The following is a 26,640-nucleotide window of genomic DNA, read 5'->3' as shown; positions in this document are numbered from 1 at the left end:
AGGTAGTTTATTATTAATGATTTGGCATTCCGCCTTCTACAGTGCTGACACCCTTTTAACCATTTCCACTCACTCGCTCTCTCCATCTCTCCGTCTTCATCTCTCTGTCTTCATCACTCTGTCTTCATCTCTCTGTCTTCATCACTCTGTCTTTATCTCTCTTTCTCTCATGTTTTCGCTATCAACATGTCTTATGATGAATCAAACTAAAACAACTACATCAAACAAGTCATCATCATCAGTTCACTGATATATCATCTGTTGGCTTCTTCAGTAATCACAAAATAAATGTGTCTTCTGGCTGGCTAGCAACAGTTTTCCCTGTCGCCACTAGAGGGCAATGTTTAACCAGACTCCTGTAAGGGCTTGATGAGAGAGAGAGAGAAAGATGTGTTCTAAGATGGCTCAGAGTGTGAGAGAGAGTGTGAGAGAGAGTGAGAGAGAGAGTGAGAGTGAGAGAGTGAGAGAGAGAGGTAGAGAGCGAGATGAGATGAGAGAGAGGTAGAGAGGTATTTCTCCTCAGCCACTCCACCCCTGGGGCCAGATGAGATGGAACACAGGTGTTCCCAAACCTTTTCACTCAAGGCCACCCTTCCAGCATTGGAGAAAATCCCTATTTCTTTGGGCACAAGCACTGTTCATGACACAAGCCTGTGTGTTTGCCTTACCCTAGCATTGTCTGGTAATGTGTATTTACCATAGCTGTGTCAGGCCTGGTTGACCAGATCAGTAATATGTGTAATGTTATATTAATGTTGTATGAATGTTGTATTAGCATTGTGTATACCCTAGCAGTGTCTGGGGCTGTCAGCCACCATGTACACAAAGGACAGGTTGACCAGATCAGTAATATGTGTAATGTTATATTAATGTTGTATGAATGTTGTATTAGCATTGTGTATACCCTAGCAGTGTCTGGGCTGTCAGCCACCATGTACACAAAGGACAGGTTGACCAGATCAGTAATATGTGTAATGTTATATTAATGTTGTATGAATGTTGTATTAGCATTGTGTATACCCTAGCAGTGTCTGGGCTGTCAGCCACCATGTACATGAAGGACAGGTTGACGAGGTCGGTGCCGCTGCAAACACAGATGACACATCCCTCCAGCTCCTCCTCCTTCTTCCCCGCTGCCTCAAACAACGACAGGATCTTAGGGTCCTACAGAGAGAGAGAGAGGGAGAGTCTCATCAAATCTTTACAAAACATTATCATTCCATTGATTAACCATTTTATCTGGAAAATCCATTTTTCAATGTAATAGGGAGTAATTGAGGATTCCCCTTTTTGAACTAGCTAGTACAAGCAGAACATCTGTCGTGTGACTGAATCAACTGGATAACAACAGACGATTCATTCCCCTTTTTGAACTATCTAGTACAAGCAGAACATCTGTCGTGTGACTGAATCAACTGGATAACAACAGACGGTTCATTCTGCAAGGCCAGCTTCTGTTTATTAATGCTAATAAAGACAATTATCATCAATGTGATTATTTTTTCTGGGTTCTTTGATTTAGCACCAATAGTTCAGTGTGATTGTGTAATTCAGTTAGGAGTCCAACAGAGATCAGCCATGAGATAAGTGGCTCTTTGTCTGTTGTTTACCAAGAAGAACACGTCCCCTTACCATACACACAGGGAGGGACACGGCCTTACACACACCACACACACACACGTACTCCATGAACAGACGCATGCACACACACACTGTCTCACACCTAGAGCACCTTCCGTTCTGTCAACAATACACACCGGTGTGATTTCTTAAAGATGTTTGAGTATTTGTTCGGAGCTGTGCAATGGGTTTATTCTCAGACGTTTCAGAGAAAGACACCTTAATTATAGTCAGGCATCTGTATAAGAACTCCCTCAGGACCCTGGGTCCTTCCATAATTCATGTTGCCCACTTGATGCCAAATATTACACTACAGCAGGATACGACCACGGAATTACTGAGGCAGTCAATATTTAATGGAGGTGAATAGCTGTGTGTGTGTGTGTGTGTGTGTGTGTGTGTGTGTGTGTGTGTGTGTGTGTGTGTGTGTGTGCGTGCGTGCGTGCGTGCGTGCGTGCGTGCGTGTGCGTGTGTGTGTGTGTGTGTGTGCGTGCCTGTGTTGCTGTGTTCAGTCCTGATGTTCATGAAAAGAATACTCTGTGGTTAATGTTGGCTCTATCTTCAACAAATCCTTTCTGGTTACAGAAAGCAGAAAGGTCTTTCAGTAAAACATAACAGCCTAGACATTGACATACACAGCTTTCAATCCAAGAGTACTGAATAGCATTTTGTCTGTTGGAAATCAATTTTTATCGAGTCAACTAACTATATTCTAGAGGAATTGTTACAGTATCCCTCCCAGGTAAGAAACATCATCCAAGGTCAAATAACAGGCTTTAGATACAGCTAGAAACCTGGAGGGTTGTAAACATTAAAGTATTCAATATTTAATGTTGCTGAATGTAGATGTACTTGGTCTAGGATCTGAAGGGCAACGAGCAGCAGTAACCTATATTTCACCAACATTTCCTTCAGCATTCACTACTACTACTGATCAATAGTGTATTAACGGTGGAGGGAACAGTGACTCAACAGACTAACTCTGTTCTGTTGCCTTGGCCACTTCAAGTACCGCTGCCCTTAGTGACGTCACAGTCACCCCTATTATGACTTGGCCCTCACGCTGGAATGGTAGGGTCGTAAGGTCGAGGAGATGGAGAGAAAGACGGAGAGGTAGAGAGTAAAAAAAGAGCGGGTGGGAAGGCATGAAGGTTGTTTGAAAGAGGGATGGACAGAGGGTGGGATAGAGGGAGGGAGGGTGGATAGAGGGACGGAGGGGGGGAGGGTGGGATAGAGGGACGGAGGGAGGGATAGAGGGACAGAGGGAGGGATAGAGGGAGGGAGGATGGATGGGAGAGAGGGAGGGAGGGTGGGATAGAGGGAGGGAGGGAGGGATGGGATAGAGGGGAGGGAGGGTGGGATAGAGGGAGGGAGGATGGATGGGAGAGAGGGAGGGAGGGTGGGATAGAGGGAGGGAGGGTGGGATAGAGGGAGGGAGGATGGATGGGAGAGAGGGAGGGAGGGTGGGATAGAGGAGGGAGGGTGGATGGGATAGAGAGAGGGAGGATGGGATAGAGGGAGGGAGGGTGGGATAGAGGGAGGGAGGGAGGGTGGGATAGAGGGAGGGAGGGTGGGATAGAGGGAGGGAGGATGGATGGGAGGGAGGGAGGGAGGGTGGGATTGAGGGAGGGAGGGTGGGTGGGATAGAGGGAGGGAGGGATGGGATGGGAGAGGGAGGGAGGGTGGGATAGAGGGAGGGAGGATGGGATAGAGGGAGGGGGGTGGAGGGTGGGTGGGATAGAGGGAGGGAGGATGGGATAGAGGGAGGGAGGGTGGGATAGAGGGAGGGAGGATGGGATAGAGGGAGGGAGGGTGGGATAGAGGGAGGGAGGGTGGATGGGAGAGAGGGAGGGAGGGTGGGATAGAGGGAGGGTGGATGGGATAGAGGGAGGGAGGGTGGGATAGAGGGAGGGAGGATGGATGGGAGAGAGGGGAGGGAGGGTGGGATAGAGGGAGGGAGGGTGGGATAGAGGGAGGGAGGATGGATGGGATAGAGGGAGGGAGGATGGGATAGAGGGAGGGAGGGTGGATGGGATAGAGGGAGGGAGGGTGGGATAGAGGGAGGGAGGGTGGGATAGAGGGAGGGAGGGTGGGTGGGAGAGGGGGTGGGATAGAGGGAGGGAGGGTGGGTGGGATAGAGGGAGGGAGGGTGGGATAGAGGGAGGGAGGATGGGATAGAGGGAGGGAGGATGGGATAGAAGGAGGGAGGGGTGGGATAGAGGGAGGGAAGGTGGGATAGGGGAGGGTGGGTGGGTGAGAGGGTGGGAGGGTGGGATAGAGGGAGGGAGGGATGGGATAGAGGGAGGGAGGGAGGGTGGGATAGAGGGAGGGAGGGAGGGTGGGATAGAGGGAGGGAGGGTGGGTGGGAGGGTCGGATAGAGGGAGGGAGGGTGGGAGATGGAGGGAGGGTGGGATAGAGGGAGGGAGGGTGGGATAGAGGGAGGGATAGAAAGGGGTGAAATTGTGTTTCCATAATCTCACCCTTGGAACGGCTCCGACTCGAATACTGTTGATCAGAGAACATTCTAGAACCTGGCCCTCCTGTAGAGAGAGAAACAGATGGAGGGAGAGAGAGAGAGAGAGAAAAAAATAGAGATCTCGTCAATGCCAAATAAAACAGACATACTCCGACCCCACCTCCCCTAGCTTTGTCTGATTACTGTAGCAACCTGACTGTCACTTCCAGAAGTCCCATAGACATTTTGTCTACAGCTAGTGACAAGACATGTCTGTTCTCAAGGACACAACCTACGTAGCATGGATAAATACAGTACCTTAGAGAGATACAGTAATATTATACATTGCTGTCCTCATACACAATGGCTAAATCACAATGGTGTGATGGATAACAATGGGCTTCCTCTCCAACCAGCATTACCTTAAACCATCAGTAGCCAACCCTCCTAATTGGAAGACTCAGGTGTGCTAGAGCAGGGCTAGAACAAAAGCCTGCACACCCAGTATCTAACTCGCCAGGAGTAGGGTATAGGCTACCACTGCCTTATAAGTGGTGATAAATGCTGTAGTTAACGAGGATAACTGTTAGTGAAGATATGGGCCTATATCTCCTCTATAGGGAGGGTTCATTTCACACAGCCCTCTAATGGCTCCATTCTATACGTCTTTCTTTCTCTCTCTGAATAAACTCCATTCTATACCACTGTCTTTCTTTCTCTCTCTGAATGAACTCCATTCTATACCACTGTCTTTCTTTCTCTCTCTGAATGAACTCCATTCTATACCACTGTCTTTCGTTCTCTCTCTGAATAAACTCCATTCTATACCACTGTCTTTCTTTCTCTCTCTGAATGAACTCCATTCTATACCACTGTCTTTTGTTCTCTCTCTGAATAAACTCCATTCTATACCACTGTCTTTTGTTCTCTCTCTGAATAAACTCCATTCTATTCCACTGTCTTTTGTTCTCTCTCTGAATAAACTCCATTCTGTTCCACTGTCTTTCTTTCTCTGAATAAACTCCATTCTATTCCACTGTCTTTCTCTCTCTGAATAAACTCCATTCTATACCACTGTCTTTCTCTCTCTGAATAAACTCCATTCTATTCCACTGTCTTTCTCTCTCTGAATAAACTCCATTCTATACCACTGTCCTTCTCTCTCTGAATAAACTCCATTCTATACCACTGTCTTTCTCTCTCTGAATAAACTCCATTCTATACCACTGTCTTTCTCTCTCTGAATAAACTCCATTCTATTCCACTGTCTTTCTCTCTCTGAATAAACTCCATTCTATTCCACTGTCTTTCTTTCTCTCTCTGAATAAACTCCATTCTATACCACTGTCCTTCTTTCTCTCTCTGAATAAACTCCATTCTATTCCACTGTCCTTCTCTCTCTGAATAAACTCCATTCTCTTCCACTGTCCTTCTTTCTCTCTCTGAATAAACTCCATTCTATTCCACTGTCTTTCTCTCTCTGAATAAACTCCATTCTATTCCACTGTCCTTCTTTCTCTCTCTGAATAAACTCCATTCTATACCACTGTCCTTCTTTCTCTCTCTGAATAAACTCCATTCTATTCCACTGTCTTTCTTTCTCTCTCTGAATAAACTCCATTCTATACCACTGTCTTTCTCTCTCTGAATAAACTCCATTCTATACCACTGTCTTTCGTTCTCTCTCTGAATAAACTCCATTCTATTCCACTGTCTTTCTCTCTCTGAATAAACTCCATTCTATACCACTGTCTTTCTTCTCTCTCTGAATAAACTCCATTCTATTCCATTGTCTTTCTTTCTCTGAATAAACTCCATTCTATTCCACTGTCTTTTGTTCTCTCTCTGAATAAACTCCATTCTATACCACTGTCTTTCTTTCTCTGAATAAACTCCATTCTATTCCACTGTCCTTCTCTCTCTGAATAAACTCCATTCTATACCACTGTCCTTCTCTCTCTGAATAAACTCCATTCTATACCACTGTCTTTCTTTCTCTCTCTGAATAAACTCCATTCTATTCCACTGTCTTTCTTTCTCTCTCTGAATAAACTCCATTCTATTCCACTGTCCTTCTCTCTCTGAATAAACTCCATTCTATTCCACTGTCCTTCTTTCTCTCTCTGAATAAACTCCATTCTATTCCACTTCCTTTCTTTCTCTCTCTGAATAAACTCCATTCTATTCCACTTTCTTTCTTTCTCTCTCTGAATAAACTCCATTCTATACCACTGTCTTTCTCTCTCTGAATAAACTCCATTCTATACCACTGTCTTTCTTTCTCTCTCTGAATAAACTCCATTCTATTCCACTATCTTTCTTTCTCTCCCTGAATAAACTCCATTCTATTCCACTGTCTTTCTTTATATCTCTGAATAAACTCCATTCTATACCACTGTCTTTCTCTCTCTGAATAAACTCCATTCTATTCCACTGTCTTTCTCTCTCTGAATAAACTCCATTCTATTCCACTGTCCTTCTCTCTCTGAATAAACTCCATTCTATTCCACTGTCTTTCTTTATATCTCTGAATAAACTCCATTCTATTCCACTGTCTTTCTCTCTCTGAATAAACTCCATTCTATTCCACTGTCTTTCTCTCTCTGAATAAACTCCATTCTATTCCACTGTCTTTTGTTCTCTCTCTGAATAAACTCCATTCTGTTCCACTGTCTTTCTTTCTCTGAATAAACTCCATTCTATTCCACTGTCTTTCTTTCTCTGAATAAACTCCATTCTATACCACTGTCTTTTGTTCTCTCTCTGAATAAACTCCATTCTGTTCCACTGTCTTTCTTTCTCTGAATAAACTCCATTCTATTCCACTGTCTTTTGTTCTCTCTCTGAATAAACTCCATTCTATACCACTGTCTTTCTTTCTCTGAATAAACTCCATTCTATTCCACTGTCCTTCTCTCTCTGAATAAACTCCATTCTATTCCACTGTCCTTCTCTCTCTGAATAAACTCCATTCTATTCCACTGTCTTTCTTTCTCTCTCTGAATAAACTCCATTCTATTCCACTGTCTTTCTTTCTCTCTCTGAATAAACTCCATTCTATTCCACTTTATTTATTTCTCTCTCTGAATAAACTCCATTCTATTCCACTGTCCTTCTTTCTCTCTCTGAATAAACTCCATTCTATTCCACTTCCTTTCTTTCTCTCTCTGAATAAACTCCATTCTATTCCACTTTCTTTCTTTCTCTCTCTGAATAAACTCCATTCTATACCACTGTCTTTCTCTCTCTGAATAAACTCCATTCTATACCACTGTCTTTCGTTCTCTCTCTGAATAAACTCCATTCTATTCCACTGTCTTTCTTTCTCTCTCTGAATAAACTCCATTCTATTCCACTATCTTTCTTTCTCTCCCTGAATAAACTCCATTCTATTCCACTGTCTTTCTTTATATCTCTGAATAAACTCCATTCTATTCCACTGTCTTTCTCTCTCTGTATAAACTACATTCTATTCCACTGTCCTTCTCTCTCTGAATAAACTCCATTCTATACCACTGTCCTTCTTTCTCTCTCTGAATAAACTCCATTCTATTCCACTGTCTTTCTTTCTCTCTGAATAAACTCCATTCTATACCACTGTCCTTCTTTTTCTCTCTGAATAAACTCCATTCTATTCCACTGTCTTTCTTTCTCTCTCTGAATAAACTCCATTCCATTCCACTTTCTTTCTTTCTCTCTCTGAATAAACTCCATTCCACTTTCTTTCTTTCTCTCTCTGAATAAACTCCATTCTATTCCACTTTCTTTCTTTCTCTCTCTGAATAAACTCCATTCTATTCCACTGTCCTTCTCTCTCTAAATAAATTCCATTCTATACCACTGTCCTTCTTTCTATCTCTGAATAAACTCCATTCTGTTCCACTGTCCTTCTTTCTCTCTCTGAATAAACTCCATTCTATTCCACTGTCTTTCTCTCTCTGAATAAACTCCATTCTATTCCACTTTCTTTCTTTCTCTCTCTGAATAAACTCCATTCTATTCCACTGTCTTTTTCTCTCTGAATAAACTCCATTCTGTTCCACTGTCCTTCTTTCTCTCTCTGAATAAACTCCATTCTATTCCACTGTCTTTCTTTCTCTCTCTGAATAAACTCCATTCTGTTCCACTGTCCTTCTTTTTCTCTCTGAATAAACTCCATTCTATTCCACTGTCTTTCTTTCTCTCTCTGAATAAACTCCATTCTATTCCACTGTCTTTCTTTATATCTCTGAATAAACTCCATTCTATTCCACTGTCTTTCTCTCTCTGAATAAACTCCATTCTATTCCACTGTCTTTCTCTCTCTGAATAAACTCCATTATATTCCACTGTCTTTCTCTCTCTGTATAAACTACATTCTATTCCACTGTCCTTCTCTCTCTGAATAAACTCCATTCTATTCCACTGTCCTTCTTTTTCTCTCTGAATAAACTCCATTCTATTCCACTGTCTTTCTTTCTCTCTCTGAATAAACTCCATTCTGTTCCACTGTCCTTCTTTTTCTCTCTGAATAAACTCCATTCTATTCCACTGTCTTTCTTTCTCTCTCTGAATAAACTCCATTCCATTCCACTTTCTTTCTTTCTCTCTCTGAATAAACTCCATTCCACTTTCTTTCTTTCTCTCTCTGAATAAACTCCATTCTATTGCACTGTCTTTCTTTATATCTCTGAATAAACTCCATTCTATTCCACTGTCTTTCTCTCTCTGAATAAACTCCATTCTATTCCACTGTCTTTCTTTATATCTCTGAATAAACTCCATTCTATTCCACTGTCTTTCTCTCTCTGTATAAACTACATTCTATTCCACTGTCCTTCTCTCTCTGAATAAACTCCATTCTATACCACTGTCCTTCTTTCTCTCTCTGAATAAACTCCATTCTATTCCACTGTCTTTCTTTCTCTCTCTGAATAAACTCCATTCTATTCCACTTTCTTTCTTTCTCTCTCTGAATAAACTCCATTCTATTCCACTGTCCTTCTTTCTCTCTCTGAATAAACTCCATTCTATTCCACTGTCTTTCTTTCTCTCTCTGAATAAACTCCATTCTATTCCACTTTCTTTCTTTCTCTCTCTGAATAAACTCCATTCTATTCCACTGTCTTTCTTTATATCTCTGAATAAACTCCATTCTATTCCACTGTCTTTCTCTCTCTGAATAAACTCCATTCTATTCCACTGTCTTTCTCTCTCTGAATAAACTCCATTATATTCCACTGTCTTTCTCTCTCTGAATAAACTCCATTCTATTCCACTGTCTTTTTCTCTCTGAATAAACCCCATTCTGTTCCACTGTCCTTCTTTTTCTCTCTGAATAAACTCCATTCTATTCCACTGTCTTTCTTTCTCTCTCTGAATAAACTCCATTCTATTCCACTGTCTTTCTGTCTCTCTGAATAAACTCCATTCTATTCCACTGTCTTTTTCTCTCTGAATAAACTCCATTCTATTCCACTGTCCTTCTTTTTCTCTCTGAATAAACTCCATTCTATACCACTGTCTTTCTTTCTCTCTCTGAATGAACTCCATTCTATTCCACTATCTTTCTTTCTCTCCCTGAATAAACTCCATTCTATTCCACTGTCTTTCTTTCTCTCTCTGAATGAACTCCATTCTATACCACTGTCTTTCGTTCTCTCTCTGAATAAACTCCATTCTATACAACTGTCTTTCTCTCTCTGAATAAACTCCATTCTATACCACTGTCTTTCTCTCTCTGAATAAACTCCATTCTATACCACTGTCTTTCTTTCTCTCTCTGAATGAACTCCATTCTATACCACTGTCTTTCTTTCTCTCTCTGAATGAACTCCATTCTATACCACTGTCTTTCGTTCTCTCTCTGAATAAACTCCATTCTATACCACTGTCTTTCTTTCTCTCTCTGAATGAACTCCATTCTATACCACTGTCTTTCGTTCTCTCTCTGAATAAACTCCATTCTATACAACTGTCTTTCTCTCTCTGAATAAACTCCATTCTATACCACTGTCTTTTGTTCTCTCTCTGAATAAACTCCATTCTATTCCACTGTCTTTTGTTCTCTCTCTGAATAAACTCCATTCTATTCCACTGTCTTTCTCTCTCTGTATAAACTCCATTCTATTCCACTTTCTTTCTTTCTCTCTCTGAATAAATTCCATTCTATTCCACTGTCTTTTTCTCTCTGAATAAACGGCATTCTATACCACTGTTCTTCTTTTTCTCTCTGAATAAACTCCATTCTATTCCACTGTCTTTCTTTCTCTCTCTGAATAAACTCCATTCTATTCCACTTTCTTTCTTTCTCTCTGAATAAACTCCATTCCACGTTCTTTCTTTCTCTCTCTGAATAAACTCCATTCTATTCCACTTTCTTTCTTTCTCTCTCTGAATAAACTCCATTCTATTCCACTGTCCTTCTCTCTCTAAATAAATTCCATTCTATACCACTGTCCTTCTTTCTATCTCTGAATAAACTCCATTCTGTTCCACTGTCCTTCTTTCTCTCTCTGAATAAACTCCATTCTATTCCACTGTCTTTCTCTCTCTGAATAAACTCCATTCTATTCCACTGTCCTTCTTTCTCTCTCTGAATAAACTCCATTCCATTCCACTTTCTTTCTTTCTCTCTCTGAATAAACTCCATTCTATTCCACTATCTTTCTTTCTCTCCCTGAATAAACTCCATTCTATTCCACTGTCTTTCTTTATATCTCTGAATAAACTCCATTCTATTCCACTGTCTTTCTCTCTCTGAATAAACTCCATTCTATTCCACTGTCTTTCTCTCTCTGAATAAACTCCATTATATTCCACTGTCTTTCTCTCTCTGTATAAACTCCATTCTATTCCACTGTCCTTCTCTCTCTGAATAAACTCCATTCTATTCCACTGTCCTTCTTTTTCTCTCTGAATAAACTCCATTCTATTCCACTGTCTTTCTTTCTCTCTCTGAATAAACTCCATTCTGTTCCACTGTCCTTCTTTTTCTCTCTGAATAAACTCCATTCTATTCCACTGTCTTTCTTTCTCTCTCTGAATAAACTCCATTCCATTCCACTTTCTTTCTTTCTCTCTCTGAATAAACTCCATTCTATTCCACTATCTTTCTTTCTCTCCTGAATAAACTCCATTCTATTCCACTGTCTTTCTTTATATCTCTGAATAAACTCCATTCTATTCCACTGTCTTTCTCTCTCTGAATAAACTCCATTCTATTCCACTGTCTTTCTCTCTCTGAATAAACTCCATTATATTCCACTGTCTTTCTCTCTCTGTATAAACTCCATTCTATTCCACTGTACTTCTCTCTCTGAATAAACTCCATTCTATACCACTGTCCTTCTTTCTCTCTCTGAATAAACTCCATTCTATTCCACTGTCTTTCTTTCTCTCTCTGAATAAACTCCATTCTATTCCACTGTCTTTCTCTCTCTGAATAAACTCCATTCTATTCCACTTTATTTCTTTCTCTCTCTGAATAAACTCCATTCTATTCCACTGTCCTTCTTTCTCTCTCTGAATAAACTCCATTCTATTCCACTTTCTTTCTTTCTCTCTCTGAATAAACTCCATTCTATTCCACTTTCTTTCTTTCTCTCCCTGAATAAACTCCATTCTATTCCACTGTCTTTCTTTATATCTCTGAATAAACTCCATTCTATACCACTGTCTTTCTTCTCTCTCTGAATAAACTCCATTCTATACAACTGTTTTTCTCTCTCTGAATAAACTCCATTCTATACCACTGTCTTTCTCTCTCTGAATAAACTCCATTCTATACCAGTCTTTTCTCTCTCTCTGAATAAACTCCATTCTATACCACTGTCTTTCTTTCTCTCTCTGAATAAACTCCATTCTATACCACTGTCCTTCTTTCTCTCTCTGAATGAACTCCATTCTATACCACTGTCTTTCTTTCTCACTCTGAATAAACTCCATTCTATACCACTGTCCTTCTCTCTCTGAATAAACTCCATTCTATTCCACTGTCCTTCTCTCTCTGAATAAACTCCATTCTATACCACTGTCTTTCTCTCTCTGAATAAACTCCATTCTATTCCACTGTCTTTCTCTCTCTGAATAAACTCCATTCTATTCCACTGTCTTTCTCTCTCTGAATAAACTCCATTCTATTCCACTGTCCTTCTCTCTCTGAATAAACTCCATTCTCTACCACTGTCCTTCTTTCTCTCTCTGAATAAACTCCATTCTATTCCACTGTCTTTCTCTCTCTGAATAAACTCCATTCCACTTTCTTTCTTTCTCTCTGAATAAACTCCATTCTATTGCACTTTCTTTCTTTCTCTCTCTGAATAAACTCCATTCTATACCACTGTCCTTCTCTCTCTGAATAAACTCCATTCTATTCCACTGTCCTTCTTTCTCTCTCTGAATAAACTCCATTCTATTCCACTGTCTTTCTGTCTCTGAATAAACTCCATTCTATTCCACTGTCCTTCTTTCTCTCTCTGAATAAACTCCATTCTATTCCACTGTCTTTCTCTGAATAAACTCCATTCTATTCCACTTTCTTTCTTTCTCTCTCTGAATAAACTCCATTCTATTCCACTGTCCTTCTTTCTCTCTCTGAATAAACTCCATTCCATTCCACTTTCTTTCTTTCTCTCTCTGAATAAACTCCATTCTATTCCACTGTCTTTCTTTCTCTCTCTGAATAAACTCCATTCTATTCCACTGTCTTTCTTTCTCTCTCTGAATAAACTCCATTCTATTCCACTGTCTTTCTCTCTCTGTATAAACTACATTCTATTCCACTGTCCTTCTCTCTCTGAATAAACTCCATTCTATTCCACTGTCCTTCTTTCTCTCTCTGAATAAACTCCATTCTATTCCACTGTCTTTCTTTCTCTCTCTGAATAAACTCCATTCTATTCCACTGTCTTTCTCTCTCTGAATAAACTCCATTCTATTCCACTGTCTTTCTTTCTCTCTCTGAATAAACTCCATTCTATTCCACTGTCTTTCTTTCTCTCTCTGAATAAACTCCATTCTATTCCACTTTCTTTCTTTCTCTCTCTGAATAAACTCCATTCTATTCCACTGTCATTTTCTCTCTGAATAAACATCATTCTATACCACTGTTCTTCTTTTTCTCTCTGAATAAACTCCATTCTATTCCACTGTCCTTCTTTCTCTCTCTGAATAAACTCCATTCTATTCCACTTTCTTTCTTTCTCTCTGAATAAACTCCATTCCACTTTCTTTCGTTCTCTCTGAATAAACTCCATTCTATTCCACTTTCTTTCTTTCTCTCTCTGAATAAACTCCATTCTATTCCACTGTCCTTCTCTCTCTAAATAAACTCCATTCTATACCACTGTCCTTCTTTCTCTGAATAAACTCCATTCTATTCCACTGTCCTTCTTTCTCTCTCTGAATAAACTCCATTCTATTCCACTGTCTTTCTGTCTCTGAATAAACTCCATTCTATTCCACTGTCCTTCTTTCTCTCTCTGAATAAACTCCATTCTATTCCACTGTCTTTCTCTCTCTGAATACACTCAGAACACTGAGACAGGGCTCTGCATTGAGTGAGAGGTTGAGACCAGAGACGTTTATATTCACAGCTCTGGTTGAGAGACTGTACCTTTCCGTCGCTCTTCCACGTGATGAAGAAGCCAAACTCGTCCACTTTTACCAGACAGTTGGGCTCAAACAGAAATGGGTCCTGCGAGAAGACAGAAGCATTTTAATAAGAGAGCAGCCTCATCAATCAGAGGTTTTTATTTGACATCCAAGGACATTACACACCCTCCATTACCTAGCTAGCACACATGGCTTATGGAACAAGATAAACAGCATCCATAATTCATTTGTAAAGAAATAACACACACACACGTAGGCGAGGAGACACATACACAAGGAAAACACACACACACACACACACACAAAACACACACACACCTACAGCCTCTGAGTGCTGGACAGGAGGACCTAGCATTAAAACAAACAAAAACACAGGAATGTGAATATCAGGAAGTGTTGAATGTGTACCACACAACAACCAACCGTTACCTTGGTGACAGAACATAACCCTGATTAACGTAGCAAGCAACACTCACTGGTCTGCTGGACATATAATAAAATAGCAATTATCCTGGCTAATAGTATCACACTTCCTCTTACATGTTTACTGTGACTTTATGTGACATTGGAGACGGAAGAGTCTGAAGTTATATTTACTTTGAGAAATACCAAAATAGTTCCCAACCAACTAATTAAAACACCTAACTTAATAGTTAGAGCTGTGCTTTATTTACAGTGTACTTAATGTGGTAAACCACCCAGTTTGAAATCCCTGAAACTGTTATTAGTCAAATAGCCAGGCTTGTTTCAGGTCACTCTGTCCAATATCAGTCTGAAACACATGCTCACAACTAAAGGCAATCTGTGTGTGTGTGTGTCTGAGTGTGTGTATATATGAAAGAGAGAGAGAGAGAAAGAGAAAGAGAGAGAGAGAGAGAGAGAAAGAGAGAGAGAAAGAAAGAAAGAAAGAAAGAAAGAAAGAAAGAAAGAAAGAAAGAAAGAAAGAAAGAAAGAAAGAAAGAAAGAAAGAAAGAAAGAAAGAAAGAGAAAGGGGGAGTAAGTAGGTGTGGGCTGGCGACAGAGTAATAGCAAAGTCACTTGGATTACATTCCAGTAGTACATTTCCATCCATTTATTTGCCACATTCTAAGTGAGCGCCCATGTGTGTGTAAGAGAAAGACAGAGTAGGAGAGAGAAAGACAGAGTAGGTGAGAGAAAGATAGAGTAGGAGAGAGAAAGACAGAGTAGGTGAGAGAAAGATAGAGTAGGAGAGAGAAAGACAGAGTAGGTGAGAGAAAGACAGAGTAGGAGAGAGAAAGACAGAGTAGGTGAGAGAAAGACAGAGTAGGAGAGAGAGAAAGACAGACATAGTAGAAGGTAGTTGCAGTCTCAACTATATCTGGAGCTAAAGCAAACAGTGAGCAACACACACACACACACACACACACACACACACACACACAGCAGGATGTGGTGTTTCAGTGAGATTATGTAAATCCTACAGTACATGTGCTGTTCGACACCAAAAATAGCGCTAACTCCCTTACTCTGAGCAAATATGGCTGTTAAATTCACCCAGATCCATTGTCACCTAATCCCAGACTAATAATTAACAGTCCTGACATTTAGAGAAGTTGGAAACCACCAAGAATGCAATTCAAACCGACCCTTCACCTGTTCTTCCATCTGTGTTGTGCACCTTGCTGTGTAAACTGACCTTTCCTTGTACTCAACTTGTAAAGATGTCTGTCATAGCTAGTACCTACAATATCATGCTGGGCTCTCCTTCCTGTTAAGAGGTAACCTGGCTGTCTTCTACTCCTAATGAACCTAAAATGGCTTTTAAGGAATATTGTAGTAGGAACACTCTGTCCCTACTCCCAAACGCATACACTCCCCCTCCCCCTCCCTCCACCTCCCCCTCCCTTGTTCCCATTCACATTGGAACAAGGGAGGGTCGGAGTAGAGTCCAAAATGCATACTATCGTTCACATTGGAACAAGGGAGGGTCGGAGTATAGTCCAAAATGCATACTATCATTCACATTGGAACAAGGGAAGGTCGGAGTAGAGTCCAAAATGCATACTATCATTCACATTGGAACAAGGGAGGGTCGGAGTAGAGTCCAAAATGCATACTATCATTCACATTGGAACAAGGGAAGGTCGGAGTAGAGTCCAAAATGCATACTATCATTCACATTGGAACAAGGGAGGGTCGGAGTATAGTCCAAAATGCATACTATCATTCACATTGGAACAAGGGAAGGTCGGAGTAGAGTCCAAAATGCATACTATCATTCACATTGGAACAAGGGAAGGTTGCATACTATCATTCACATTGGAACAAGGGAAGGTCGGAGTAGAGTCCAAAATGCATACTATCATTCACATTGGAACAAGGGAGGTCGGAGTAGAGTCCAAAATGCATACTATCATTCACATTGGAACAAGGGAAGGTCGGAGTAGAGTCCAAAATGCATACTATCATTCACATTGGAACAAGGGAGGGTCGGAGTAGAGTCCAAAATGCATACTATCGTTCACATTGGAACAAGGGAGGGTCGGAGTAGAGTCCAAAATGCATACTATCATTCACATTGGAACAAGGGAGGGTCGGAGTAGAGTCCAAAATGCATACTATCATTCACATTGGAACAAGGGGAAGGCATACTATCATTCACATTGGAACAAGGGAGGGTCGGAGTAGAGTCCAAAATGCATACTATCATTCACATTGGAACAAGGGAGGGTCGGAGTAGAGTCCAAAATGCATACTATCATTCACATTGGAACAAGGGAAGGTCGGAGTAGAGTCCAAAATGCATACTATCGTTCACATTGGAACAAGGGAGGGTCGGAGTATAGTCCAAAATGCATACTATCATTCACATTGGAACAAGGGAAGGTCGGAGTATAGTCCAAAATGCATACTATCATTCACATTGGAACAAGGGAAGGGTCGGAGTAGAGTCCAAAATGCATACTATCATTCACATTGGAACAAGGGAAGGTCGGAGTAGAGTCCAAAATGCATACTATCATTCACATTGGAACAAGGGAAGGTCGGAGTAGAGTCCAAAATGCATACTATCATTCACATTGGAACAAGGGAAGGTCGGAGTAGAGTCCAAAATGCATACTATCATTCACATTGGAACAAGGGAAGGTCGGAGTAGAGTCCAAAATGCATACTATCATTCACATTGGAACAAGGGAAGGTCGGAGTAGAGTCCAAAATGCATACTATCATTCACATTGGAACAAGGGAAGGTCGGAGTAGAGTCCAAAATGCATACTATCATTCACATTGGAACAAGGGAAGGTTGGAGTAGAGTCCAAAATGCATACTATCGTTCACATTGGAACAAGGGAGGGTCGGAGTATAGTCCAAAATGCATACTATCATTCACATTGGAACAAGGGAAGGTCGGAGTATAGTCCAAAATGCATACTATCATTCACATTGGAACAAGGGAAGGTCGGAGTATAGTCCAAAATGCATACTATCATTCACATTGGAACAAGGGAGGGTCGGAGTAGAGTCCAAAATGCATACTATCGTTCACATTGGAACAAGGGAGGGTCGGAGTAGAGTCCAAAATGCATACTATCATTCACATTGGAACAAGGGAGGGTCGGAGTAGAGTCCAAAATGCATACTATCATTCACATTGGAACAAGGGAAGGTCGGAGTAGAGTCCAAAATGCATACTATCGTTCAAACAAGGGAGGGTCGGAGTATAGTCCAAAATGCATACTATCATTCACATTGGAACAAGGGAAGGTCGGAGTATAGTCCAAAATGCATACTATCATTCACATTGGAACAAGGGAAGGTCGGAGTAGAGTCCAAAATGCATACTATCATTCACATTGGAACAAGGGAGGGTCGGAGTAGAGTCCAAAATGCATACTATCATTCACATTGGAACAAGGGAGGGTCGGAGTATAGTCCAAAATGCATACTATCATTCACATTGGAACAAGGGAGGGTCGGAGTAGAGTCCAAAATGCATACTATCGTTCACATTGGAACAAGGGAGGGTCGGAGTAGAGTCCAAAATGCATACTATCATTCACATTGGAACAAGGGAGGGTCGGAGTAGAGTCCAAAATGCATACTATCATTCACATTGGAACAAGGGAGGGTCGGATACTAGAGTCCAAAATGCATACTATCATTCACATTGGAACAAGGGAAGGTCGGAGTAGAGTCCAAAATGCATACTATCATTCACATTGGAACAAGGGAGGGTCGGAGTAGAGTCCAAAATGCATACTATCATTCACATTGGAACAAGGGAAGGTCGGAGTAGAGTCCAAAATGCATACTATCATTCACATTGGAACAAGGGAGGGTCGGAGTAGAGTCCAAAATGCATACTATCATTCACATTGGAACAAGGGAAGGTCAGTAGAGTCCAAAATGCATACTATCATTCACATTGGAACAAGGGAGGGTCGGAGTAGAGTCCAAAATGCATACTATCATTCACATTGGAACAAGGGAGGGTCGGAGTAGAGTCCAAAATGCATACTATCATTCACATTGGAACAAGGGAGGGTCGGAGTAGAGTCCAAAATGCATACTATCATTCACATTGGAACAAGGGAAGGTCGGAGTAGAGTCCAAAATGCATACTATCATTCACATTGGAACAAGGGAGGGTCGGAGTAGAGTCCAAAATGCATACTATCGTTCACATTGGAACAAGGGAGGGTCGGAGTAGAGTCCAAAATGCATACTATCATTCACATTGGAACAAGGGAGGGTCGGAGTAGAGTCCAAAATGCATACTATCATTCACATTGGAACAAGGGAAGGTCGGAGTAGAGTCCAAAATGCATACTATCATTCACATTGGAACAAGGGAAGGTCGGAGTAGAGTCCAAAATGCATACTATCATTCACATTGGAACAAGGGAAGGTCGGAGTAGAGTCCAAAATGCATACTATCATTCACATTGGAACAAGGGAAGGTCGGAGTAGAGTCCAAAATGCATACTATCATTCACATTGGAACAAGGGAAGGTCGGAGTAGAGTCCAAAATGCATACTATCATTCACATTGGAACAAGGGAAGGTCGGAGTAGAGTCCAAAATGCATACTATCATTCACATTGGAACAAGGGAAGGTCGGAGTAGAGTCCAAAATGCATACTATCATTCACATTGGAACAAGGGAAGGTCGGAGTAGAGTCCAAAATGCATACTATCATTCACATTGGAACAAGGGAAGGTCGGAGTAGAGTCCAAAATGCATACTATCATTCACATTGGAACAAGGGAAGGTCGGAGTAGAGTCCAAAATGCATACTATCATTCACATTGGAACAAGGGAAGGTCGGAGTAGAGTCCAAAATGCATACTATCATTCACATTGGAACAAGGGAGGGTGGAAGAGTCAAAATGCATACTATCATTCACATTGGAACAAGGGAAGATCGGAGTAGAGTCCAAAATGCATACTATCATTCACATTGGAACAAGGGAGGGTCGGAGTAGAGTCCAAAATGCATACTATCATTCACATTGGAACAAGGGAAGGTCGGGGTAGAGTCCAAAATGCATACTATCATTCACATTGGAACAAGGGAGGGTCGGAGTAGAGTCCAAAATGCATACTATCGTTCACATTGGAACAAGGGAGGGTCGGAGTAGAGTCCAAAATGCATACTATCGTTCACATTGGAACAAGGGAAGGTCGGAGTAGAGTCCAAAATGCATACTATCGTTCACATTGGAACAAGGGAGGGTCGGAGTAGAGTCCAAAATGCATACTATCATTCACATTGGAACAAGGGAGGGTCGGAGTAGAGTCCAAAATGCATACTATCGTTCACATTGGAACAAGGGAAGGTCGGAGTAGAGTCCAAAATGCATACTATCGTTCACATTGGAACAAGGGAGGGTCGGAGTAGAGTCCAAAATGCATACTATCATTCACATTGGAACAAGGGAGGGTCGGAGTAGAGTCCAAAATGCATACTATCATTCACATTGGAACAAGGGAAGGTCGGAGTAGAGTCCAAAATGCATACTATCATTCACATTGGAACAAGGGAGGGTCGGAGTAGAGTCCAAAATGCATACTATCATTCACATTGGAACAAGGGAAGGTCGGAGTAGAGTCCAAAATGCATACTATCATTCACATTGGAACAAGGGAGGGTCGGAGTAGAGTCCAAAATGCATACTATCATTCACATTGGAACAAGGGAAGGTCGGAGTATAGTCCAAAATGCATACTATCATTCACATTGGAACAAGGGAAGGTCGGAGTATAGTCCAAAATGCATACTATCATTCACATTGGAACAAGGGAAGGTCGGAGTAGAGTCCAAAATGCATACTATCATTCACATTGGAACAAGGGAAGGTCATGCATACTATCATTCACATTGGAACAAGGGAAGGTCGGAGTAGAGTCCAAAATGCATACTATCATTCACATTGGAACAAGGGAAGGTCGGAGTAGAGTCCAAAATGCATACTATCATTCACATTGGAACAAGGGAAGGTCGGAGTAGAGTCCAAAATGCATACTATCATTCACATTGGAACAAGGGAAGGTCGGAGTAGAGTCCAAAATGCATACTATCATTCACATTGGAACAAGGGAAGGTCGGAGTAGAGTCCAAAATGCATACTATCATTCACATTGGAACAAGGGAGGGTCGGAGTAGAGTCCAAAATGCATACTATCATTCACATTGGAACAAGGGAAGGTCGGAGTAGAGTCCAAAATGCATACTATCATTCACATTGGAACAAGGGAGGGTCGGAGTAGAGTCCAAAATGCATACTATCATTCACATTGGAACAAGGGAAGGTCGGAGTAGAGTCCAAAATGCATACTATCATTCACATTGGAACAAGGGAGGGTCGGAGTAGAGTCCAAAATGCATACTATCATTCACATTGGAACAAGGGAGGGTCGGAGTAGAGTCCAAAATGCATACTATCATTCACATTGGAACAAGGGAAGGTCGGGAGTAGAGTCCAAAATGCATACTATCATTCACATTGGAACAAGGGAGGGTCGGAGTAGAGTCCAAAATGCATACTATCATTCACATTGGAACAAGGGAAGGTCGGGGTAGAGTCCAAAATGCATACTATCATTCACATTGGAACAAGGGAGGGTCGGATAGAGTCCAAAATGCATACTATCGTTCACATTGGAACAAGGGAGGGTCGGAGTAGAGTCCAAAATGCATACTATCGTTCACATTGGAACAAGGGAGGGTCGGAGTAGAGTCCAAAATGCATACTATCATTCACATTGGAACAAGGGAAGGTCGGAGTAGAGTCCAAAATGCATACTATCATTCACATTGGAACAAGGGAGGGTCGGCAGAGTCCAAAATGCATACTATCATTCACATTGGAACAAGGGAAGGTCGGAGTAGAGTCAAAATGCATACTATCATTCACATTGGAACAAGGGAGGGTCGGAGTAGAGTCCAAAATGCATACTATCATTCACATTGGAACAAGGGAAGGTCGGAGTATAGTCCAAAATGCATACTATCATTCACATTGGAACAAGGGAAGGTCGGAGTAGAGTCCAAAATGCATACTATCATTCACATTGGAACAAGGGAAGGTCGGAGTAGAGTCCAAAATGCATACTATCATTCACATTGGAACAAGGGAGGGTCGGAGTAGAGTCCAAAATGCATACTATCGTTCACATTGGAACAAGGGAGGGTCGGAGTATAGTCCAAAATGCATACTATCATTCACATTGGAACAAGGGAGGGTCGGAGTAGAGTCCAAAATGCATACTATCGTTCACATTGGAACAAGGGAAGGTCGGAGTAGAATGAGTACTCGGTTTAAATGATGCATCGATGCTTCAACAGAAAGTATACATAGAAACATGCCGCAACCACGTAAAAAATCATTTGAGCTGAAGCGAGAGAAAATACACGCTGACTTTGGTTTGAAATGTTTCCTATTCACATCTCACATGTTGCATGACGACAATATTTTATCTTGATACGTTAATAAATATATGCTGTGTTCATTTTGGCATGTTTACCTATTGTCCCTCCAAACAATCAACACAATTCTATGTGTACGGAGAGTAGAGTCTATAGGCTACTTGCTCAGTCCGCAAATGAAATAGAACTTTTAAATGATGCATCCGCTTAACCGGACTAGTATTCCTTTCCTTCTGGCACATTTACCTGAATGTCAAGCCCTGCAAGGGCAAGCTAATTTAAATGATGGCTAGTCATTACTAGCCTGGTTCTGTACGGAATCTAGGTACATTATGGGACAGGTCAGGTCATTATTATCAGAAGAAATTTTTATCAAACCATTGCCACCAGTGAAAAAAGTCGGTGTAGACACCTACGCACACACACAGACAGACAGACAGACAGACAGACAGACAGACAGACACACACACACACACACACACACACACACACACACACACACACACACACACACACACACACACACACACACACACCTTGGATGGAGACAGGGGTAGAGAGTGCAGGTGGGAGTCATATATTTGTCTGGAGAAAGAAGAGAAGGAGACCCCTGGTTGTCAGACTCCCTTCTTTCATAACTTTACATTCCTCTCTCAGTGCGTAGTGGAGATCTGCTAAGTGTGTGTGTTTGTTGAATTTGTGTGTGTTGGTTTTGACTGGAGCATGGCTCCCTCCTCTGAGTTCCCCATTCATCACCACGCTCTTTAAAAATAAATAACACACATACACACACGCACCGACATACAAACAGGACTGCTAAGAGCACACCTGGGGAACCACAGCGTTCCCTACAGGAGTCAGTCATCCAGCATCTGTAAATGTAAACACAAACAGGACTGCTAAGTGTGTGTGTTTGTTGAACACCTGGGTTTTGACTGGACAGCTTCCCTCCTCAGAGTCAGTCATCCAGCATCTGTAAATGTAAACACAAACAGAACTGCTAAGAGCACACCTGGGGAACCACAGCGTTCCCTACAGGAGTCAGTCATCCAGCATCTGTAAATGTAAACACAAACAGGACTGCTAAGAGCACACCTGGGGAACCACAGCGTTCCCTACAGGAGTCAGTCATCCAGCATCTGTAAATGTAAAAACAAACAAGGGTTATATCAAACCTCCCTTGCCCATAACTTGATACTATATTAAAGCCACCATAAATAAAACCACTATAAACGCCTGTCAAACCAATCACAATAATGGTTATGGCTTAATGTGGAATGACTCAACTATCTGCTAGTCTCTGGCATGATTGATTGAGTAAGCAGCCAACATTAACACACAGAACAATCAGATCCCATGGTCTGATACACACAACTGTGTGGATCTGAGGTTTGCTTTCCATTAGCTGCCTGAGTCACTGGCAGCTGTCTGTGTGTGTGTGTGTGTGTGTGTGTGTGTGTGTGTGTGTGTGTGTGTGTGTGTGTGTGTGTGTGTGTGTGTGTGTGTGTGTGTGTGTGGACTCAGTCCATACGGAGCATGGGAGTGTGGGAGATGGAGAGACGGAGTGTGGGAGAGTGGGAGATGGAGAGACGGAGTGTGGGAGATGGAGAGACAGAGTGTGGGAGATGGAGAGACGGAGTGTGGGAGATGGAGAGACGGAGTGTGGGAGATGGAGTGGGGGAGAGTGGGAGATGGAGAGACCGAGTGTGGGAGAATGGGAGATGGAGAGACGGAGTGTGGGAGATGGAGAGACGGAGTGTGGGAGTGAGGGAGATGGAGAGACAGAGTGAGGGAGAGAGGGAGATGGAGAGACGGGGTGTGGTAGATGGAGAGACGGAGTGTGGGAGAATGGGAGATGGAGAGACCGAGTGTGGGAGAGTGGGAGATGGAGAGACGGAGTGTGGGAGATGGAGAGACGGAGTGTGGGAGATGGAGTGGGGGAGAGTGGGAGATGGAGAGACCAAGTGTGGGAGAATGGGAGATGGAGAGACGGGGTGTGGGTGAGTGAGAGATGGAGTGTGGGAGATGGAGAGACGGAGTGTGGGAGATGGAGAGATGGACTGTGGGAGATGGAGAGACGGAGTGTGGGAGAGTGGGAGATGGAGAGACGGAGTGTGGGAGAGTGGGAGATGGAGAGACGGAGTGTGGGAGAGTGGGAGATGGAGAGACGGAGTGTGGGAGATGGAGAGACAGAGATGGGGAGATGGAGAGACGGAGTGTGGGAGATGGAGTGGGGGAGAGTGGGAGATGGAGACCGAGTGTGGGAGAATGGGAGATGGAGAGACAGAGTGTGGGAGATGGAGAGGCGGAGTGTGGGAGTGAGGGAGATGGAGAGACGGAGTGAGGGAGAGTGGGAGATGGAGAGACGGAGTGTGGGAGATGGAGTGGGGAAGAGTGGGAGATGGAGAGACCAAGTGTGGGAGAATGGGAGATGGAGAGACGGGGTGTGGGAGAGTGAGAGATGGAGTGTGGGAGATGGAGAGACGGAGTGTGGGAGATGGAGAGACGGACTGTGGGAGATGGAGAGACGGAGTGTGGGAGAGTGGGAGATGGAGAGACGGAGTGTGGGAGAGAGATGGAGAGACGGAGTGTGGGAGATATTGAGACAGATGGGGAGATGGAGAGAGAGACGGAGCATGGGAGATGGAGAGACGGAGCATGGGAGAGTGGGAGATGGAGAGACCGAGTGTGGGAGAATGGGAGATGGAGAGACGGAGAGTGGGAGATGGAGAGACGGAGTGTGGGAGACGGAGTGTGGGAGAGTGGGAGATGGAGAGACGGAGTGTGGGAGAGTGGGAGATGGAGAGACGGAGTGTCGGAGATGTAGAGACAGAGTGTGGGAGATGGAGAGACGGAGCATGGGAGATGGAGAGACGGAGCATGGGAGATGGAGAGACGGAGCATGGGAGAGTGGGAGATGGAGAGACCGAGTGTGGGAGAATGGGAGATGGAGAGACGGAGTGTGGGAGATGGAGAGACGGAGTGTGGGAGATGGAGGGAGATGGAGAGACGGAGATGGGGAGAGGGGAGATGGAGAGACGGAGAATGGGAGATGGAGAGACGGAGTGTGGATGAGATGGAGAGGCGGAGGGGGAGAATGGGAGATGGAGAGAGGGAGATGGGAGACGGAGTGGGGGAGAGTGGGAGATGGAGAGACCAAGTGTGGGAGAATGGGAGATGGAGAGACGGGGTGTGGGAGAGTGAGAGATGGAGTGTGGGAGGTGGAGAGACGGAGTGTGGGAGATGGAGAGACGGACTGTGGGAGAGTGGGAGATGGAGAGACGGAGTGTGGGAGAGTGGGAGATGGAGAGACGGAGTGTCGGAGATGTAGAGACAGAGTGTGGGAGATGGAGAGACGGAGCATGGGAGATGGAGAGACGGAGCATGGGAGAGTGGGAGATGGAGAGACCGAGTGTGGGAGAATGGGAGATGGAGAGATGGAGTGTGGGAGATGGAGAGACGGAGTGAGGGAGATGGAGAGACGGAGTGAGGGAGATGGAGAGACGGAGTGAGGGAGATGGAGAGACGGAGTGTGGGAGATGGAGAGACGGAGCATGGGAGAGTGGGAGATGGAGAGACGGAGTGTGGGAGATGGGGAGACGGAGTGTGGGAGATGGAGAGACGGAGTGTGGGAGATGGAGAGACGGAGTGTGGGAGATGGAGAGACGGAGTGTGGGAGATGGAGAGACGGAGTGTGGGAGATGGAGAGATGGAGTGTGGGAGATGGAGAGACGGAGTGTGGGAGATGGAGAGACGGAGTGTGGGAGATGGAGTGGGGGAGTATGGGAGAGTGGGAGATGGAGAGACGGAGTGTGGGAGATGGAGAGACGGAGTGTCGGAGATGGAGAGACCAAGTGTGGGAGAATGGGAGATGGAGAGACGGGATGTGGGAGAGTGAGAGATGGAGTGTGGGAGATGGAGAGACGGAGTGTGGGAGATGGAGAGACGGACTGTGGGAGATGGAGAGACGGAGTGTGGGAGAGTGGGAGATGGAGAGACGGAGTGTGGGAGAGTGGGAGATGGAGAGACGGAGTGTCGGAGATGTAGAGACAGAGTGTGGGAGATGGAGAGACGGAGCATGGGAGATGGAGAGACGGAGCATGGGAGATGGAGAGACGGAGCATGGGAGAGTGGGAGATGGAGAGACCGAGTGTGGGAGAATGGGAGATGGAGAGACGGAGTGTGGGAGATGGAGAGACGGTGTGTGGGAGTGAGGGAGATGGAGAGACGGAGTGAGGGAGAGTGGGAGATGGAGAGACGGAGTGTGGTAGATGGAGAGACGGAGTGTGGGAGATGGAGAGGCGGAGTGTGGGAGAATGGGAGATGGAGAGACAGGGTGTGGGAGATGGAGTGGGGGAGAGTGGGAGATGGAGAGACCAAGTGTGGGAGAATGGGAGATGGAGAGACGGGGTGTGGGAGAGTGAGAGATGGAGTGTGGGAGGTGGAGAGACGGAGTGTGGGAGATGGAGAGACGGAGGTGTGGGAGAGAGGGAGATGGAGAGACGGAGTGTGGGAGAGTGGAGAGACGGAGTGTGGAGATGGAGAGACGGAGTGTGGAGATGGAGAGAGACCGAGTGTGGGAGATGGAGAGGGGGGGAGAGAGATGGAGAGACCAAGTGGGGAGATGGAGATGGAGAGACGGGGTGTGGGTGAGTGGAGAGAGTGGGAGATGGAGAGACCGAGTGTGGGAGATGGAGAGATGGAGATGGAGAGACGGAGTGTGGGAGATGGAGAGACGGAGTGTGAGGAGAGAGTGGGGAGGAGACGGAGTGTGGGAGATGGAGATGGAGACGGAGGAGAGATGGGAGATGGAGAGACGGAGGTGGGAGAGGGAGATGGAGAGACGGGGTGTGTGGGAGATGGAGAGACAGAGTGTGGGAGATGGAGAGACGGAGTGTGGAGAGATGGAGATGGGGAGAGTGGGAGATGGAGAGACCGAGTGTGGGAGAATGGGAGATGGAGAGACAGAGTGTGGGAGATGGAGAGGCGGAGTGTGGGAGTGAGGGAGATGGAGAGACGGAGTGGGGAAGAGTGGGAGATGGAGAGACCAAGTGTGGGAGAATGGGAGATGGAGAGAC

General features: G+C 43.9%; 1 protein-coding gene across 3 annotated transcripts in view; it reads right to left on the bottom strand.

Moving 5' to 3' along the window:
* The window catches only part of LOC112217984 (1-phosphatidylinositol 4,5-bisphosphate phosphodiesterase beta-4-like), a 153,886-nt gene that overhangs the window by 47,616 nt on the left and 79,630 nt on the right, over nucleotides 1-26,640 (bottom strand). For 2 of the 3 annotated variants that reach the window (XM_042300901.1, XM_042300900.1), the window contains exons 5-7: nucleotides 13,672-13,752; nucleotides 4,102-4,161; nucleotides 1,021-1,164 (exon numbers count right to left, since the gene is read on the bottom strand). In XM_042300901.1, coding sequence (XP_042156835.1) covers nucleotides 1,021-1,164; nucleotides 4,102-4,161; nucleotides 13,672-13,752 — 285 coding nt within the window. Of the gene's footprint in view, nucleotides 1-904; nucleotides 934-1,020; nucleotides 1,165-4,101; nucleotides 4,162-13,671; nucleotides 13,753-26,640 lie in introns of those variants that run through there. The other variant, XM_042300902.1, reaches the window with a different exon arrangement.

Source organism: Oncorhynchus tshawytscha, linkage group LG18 (genome assembly GCF_018296145.1).
Source record: "Oncorhynchus tshawytscha isolate Ot180627B linkage group LG18, Otsh_v2.0, whole genome shotgun sequence".
NCBI lineage: Eukaryota > Metazoa > Chordata > Actinopteri > Salmoniformes > Salmonidae > Oncorhynchus > Oncorhynchus tshawytscha.
The sequence above is the reverse complement of the archived record's forward strand: the minus strand, read 5'-3'. Positions and strand labels throughout refer to the sequence as shown.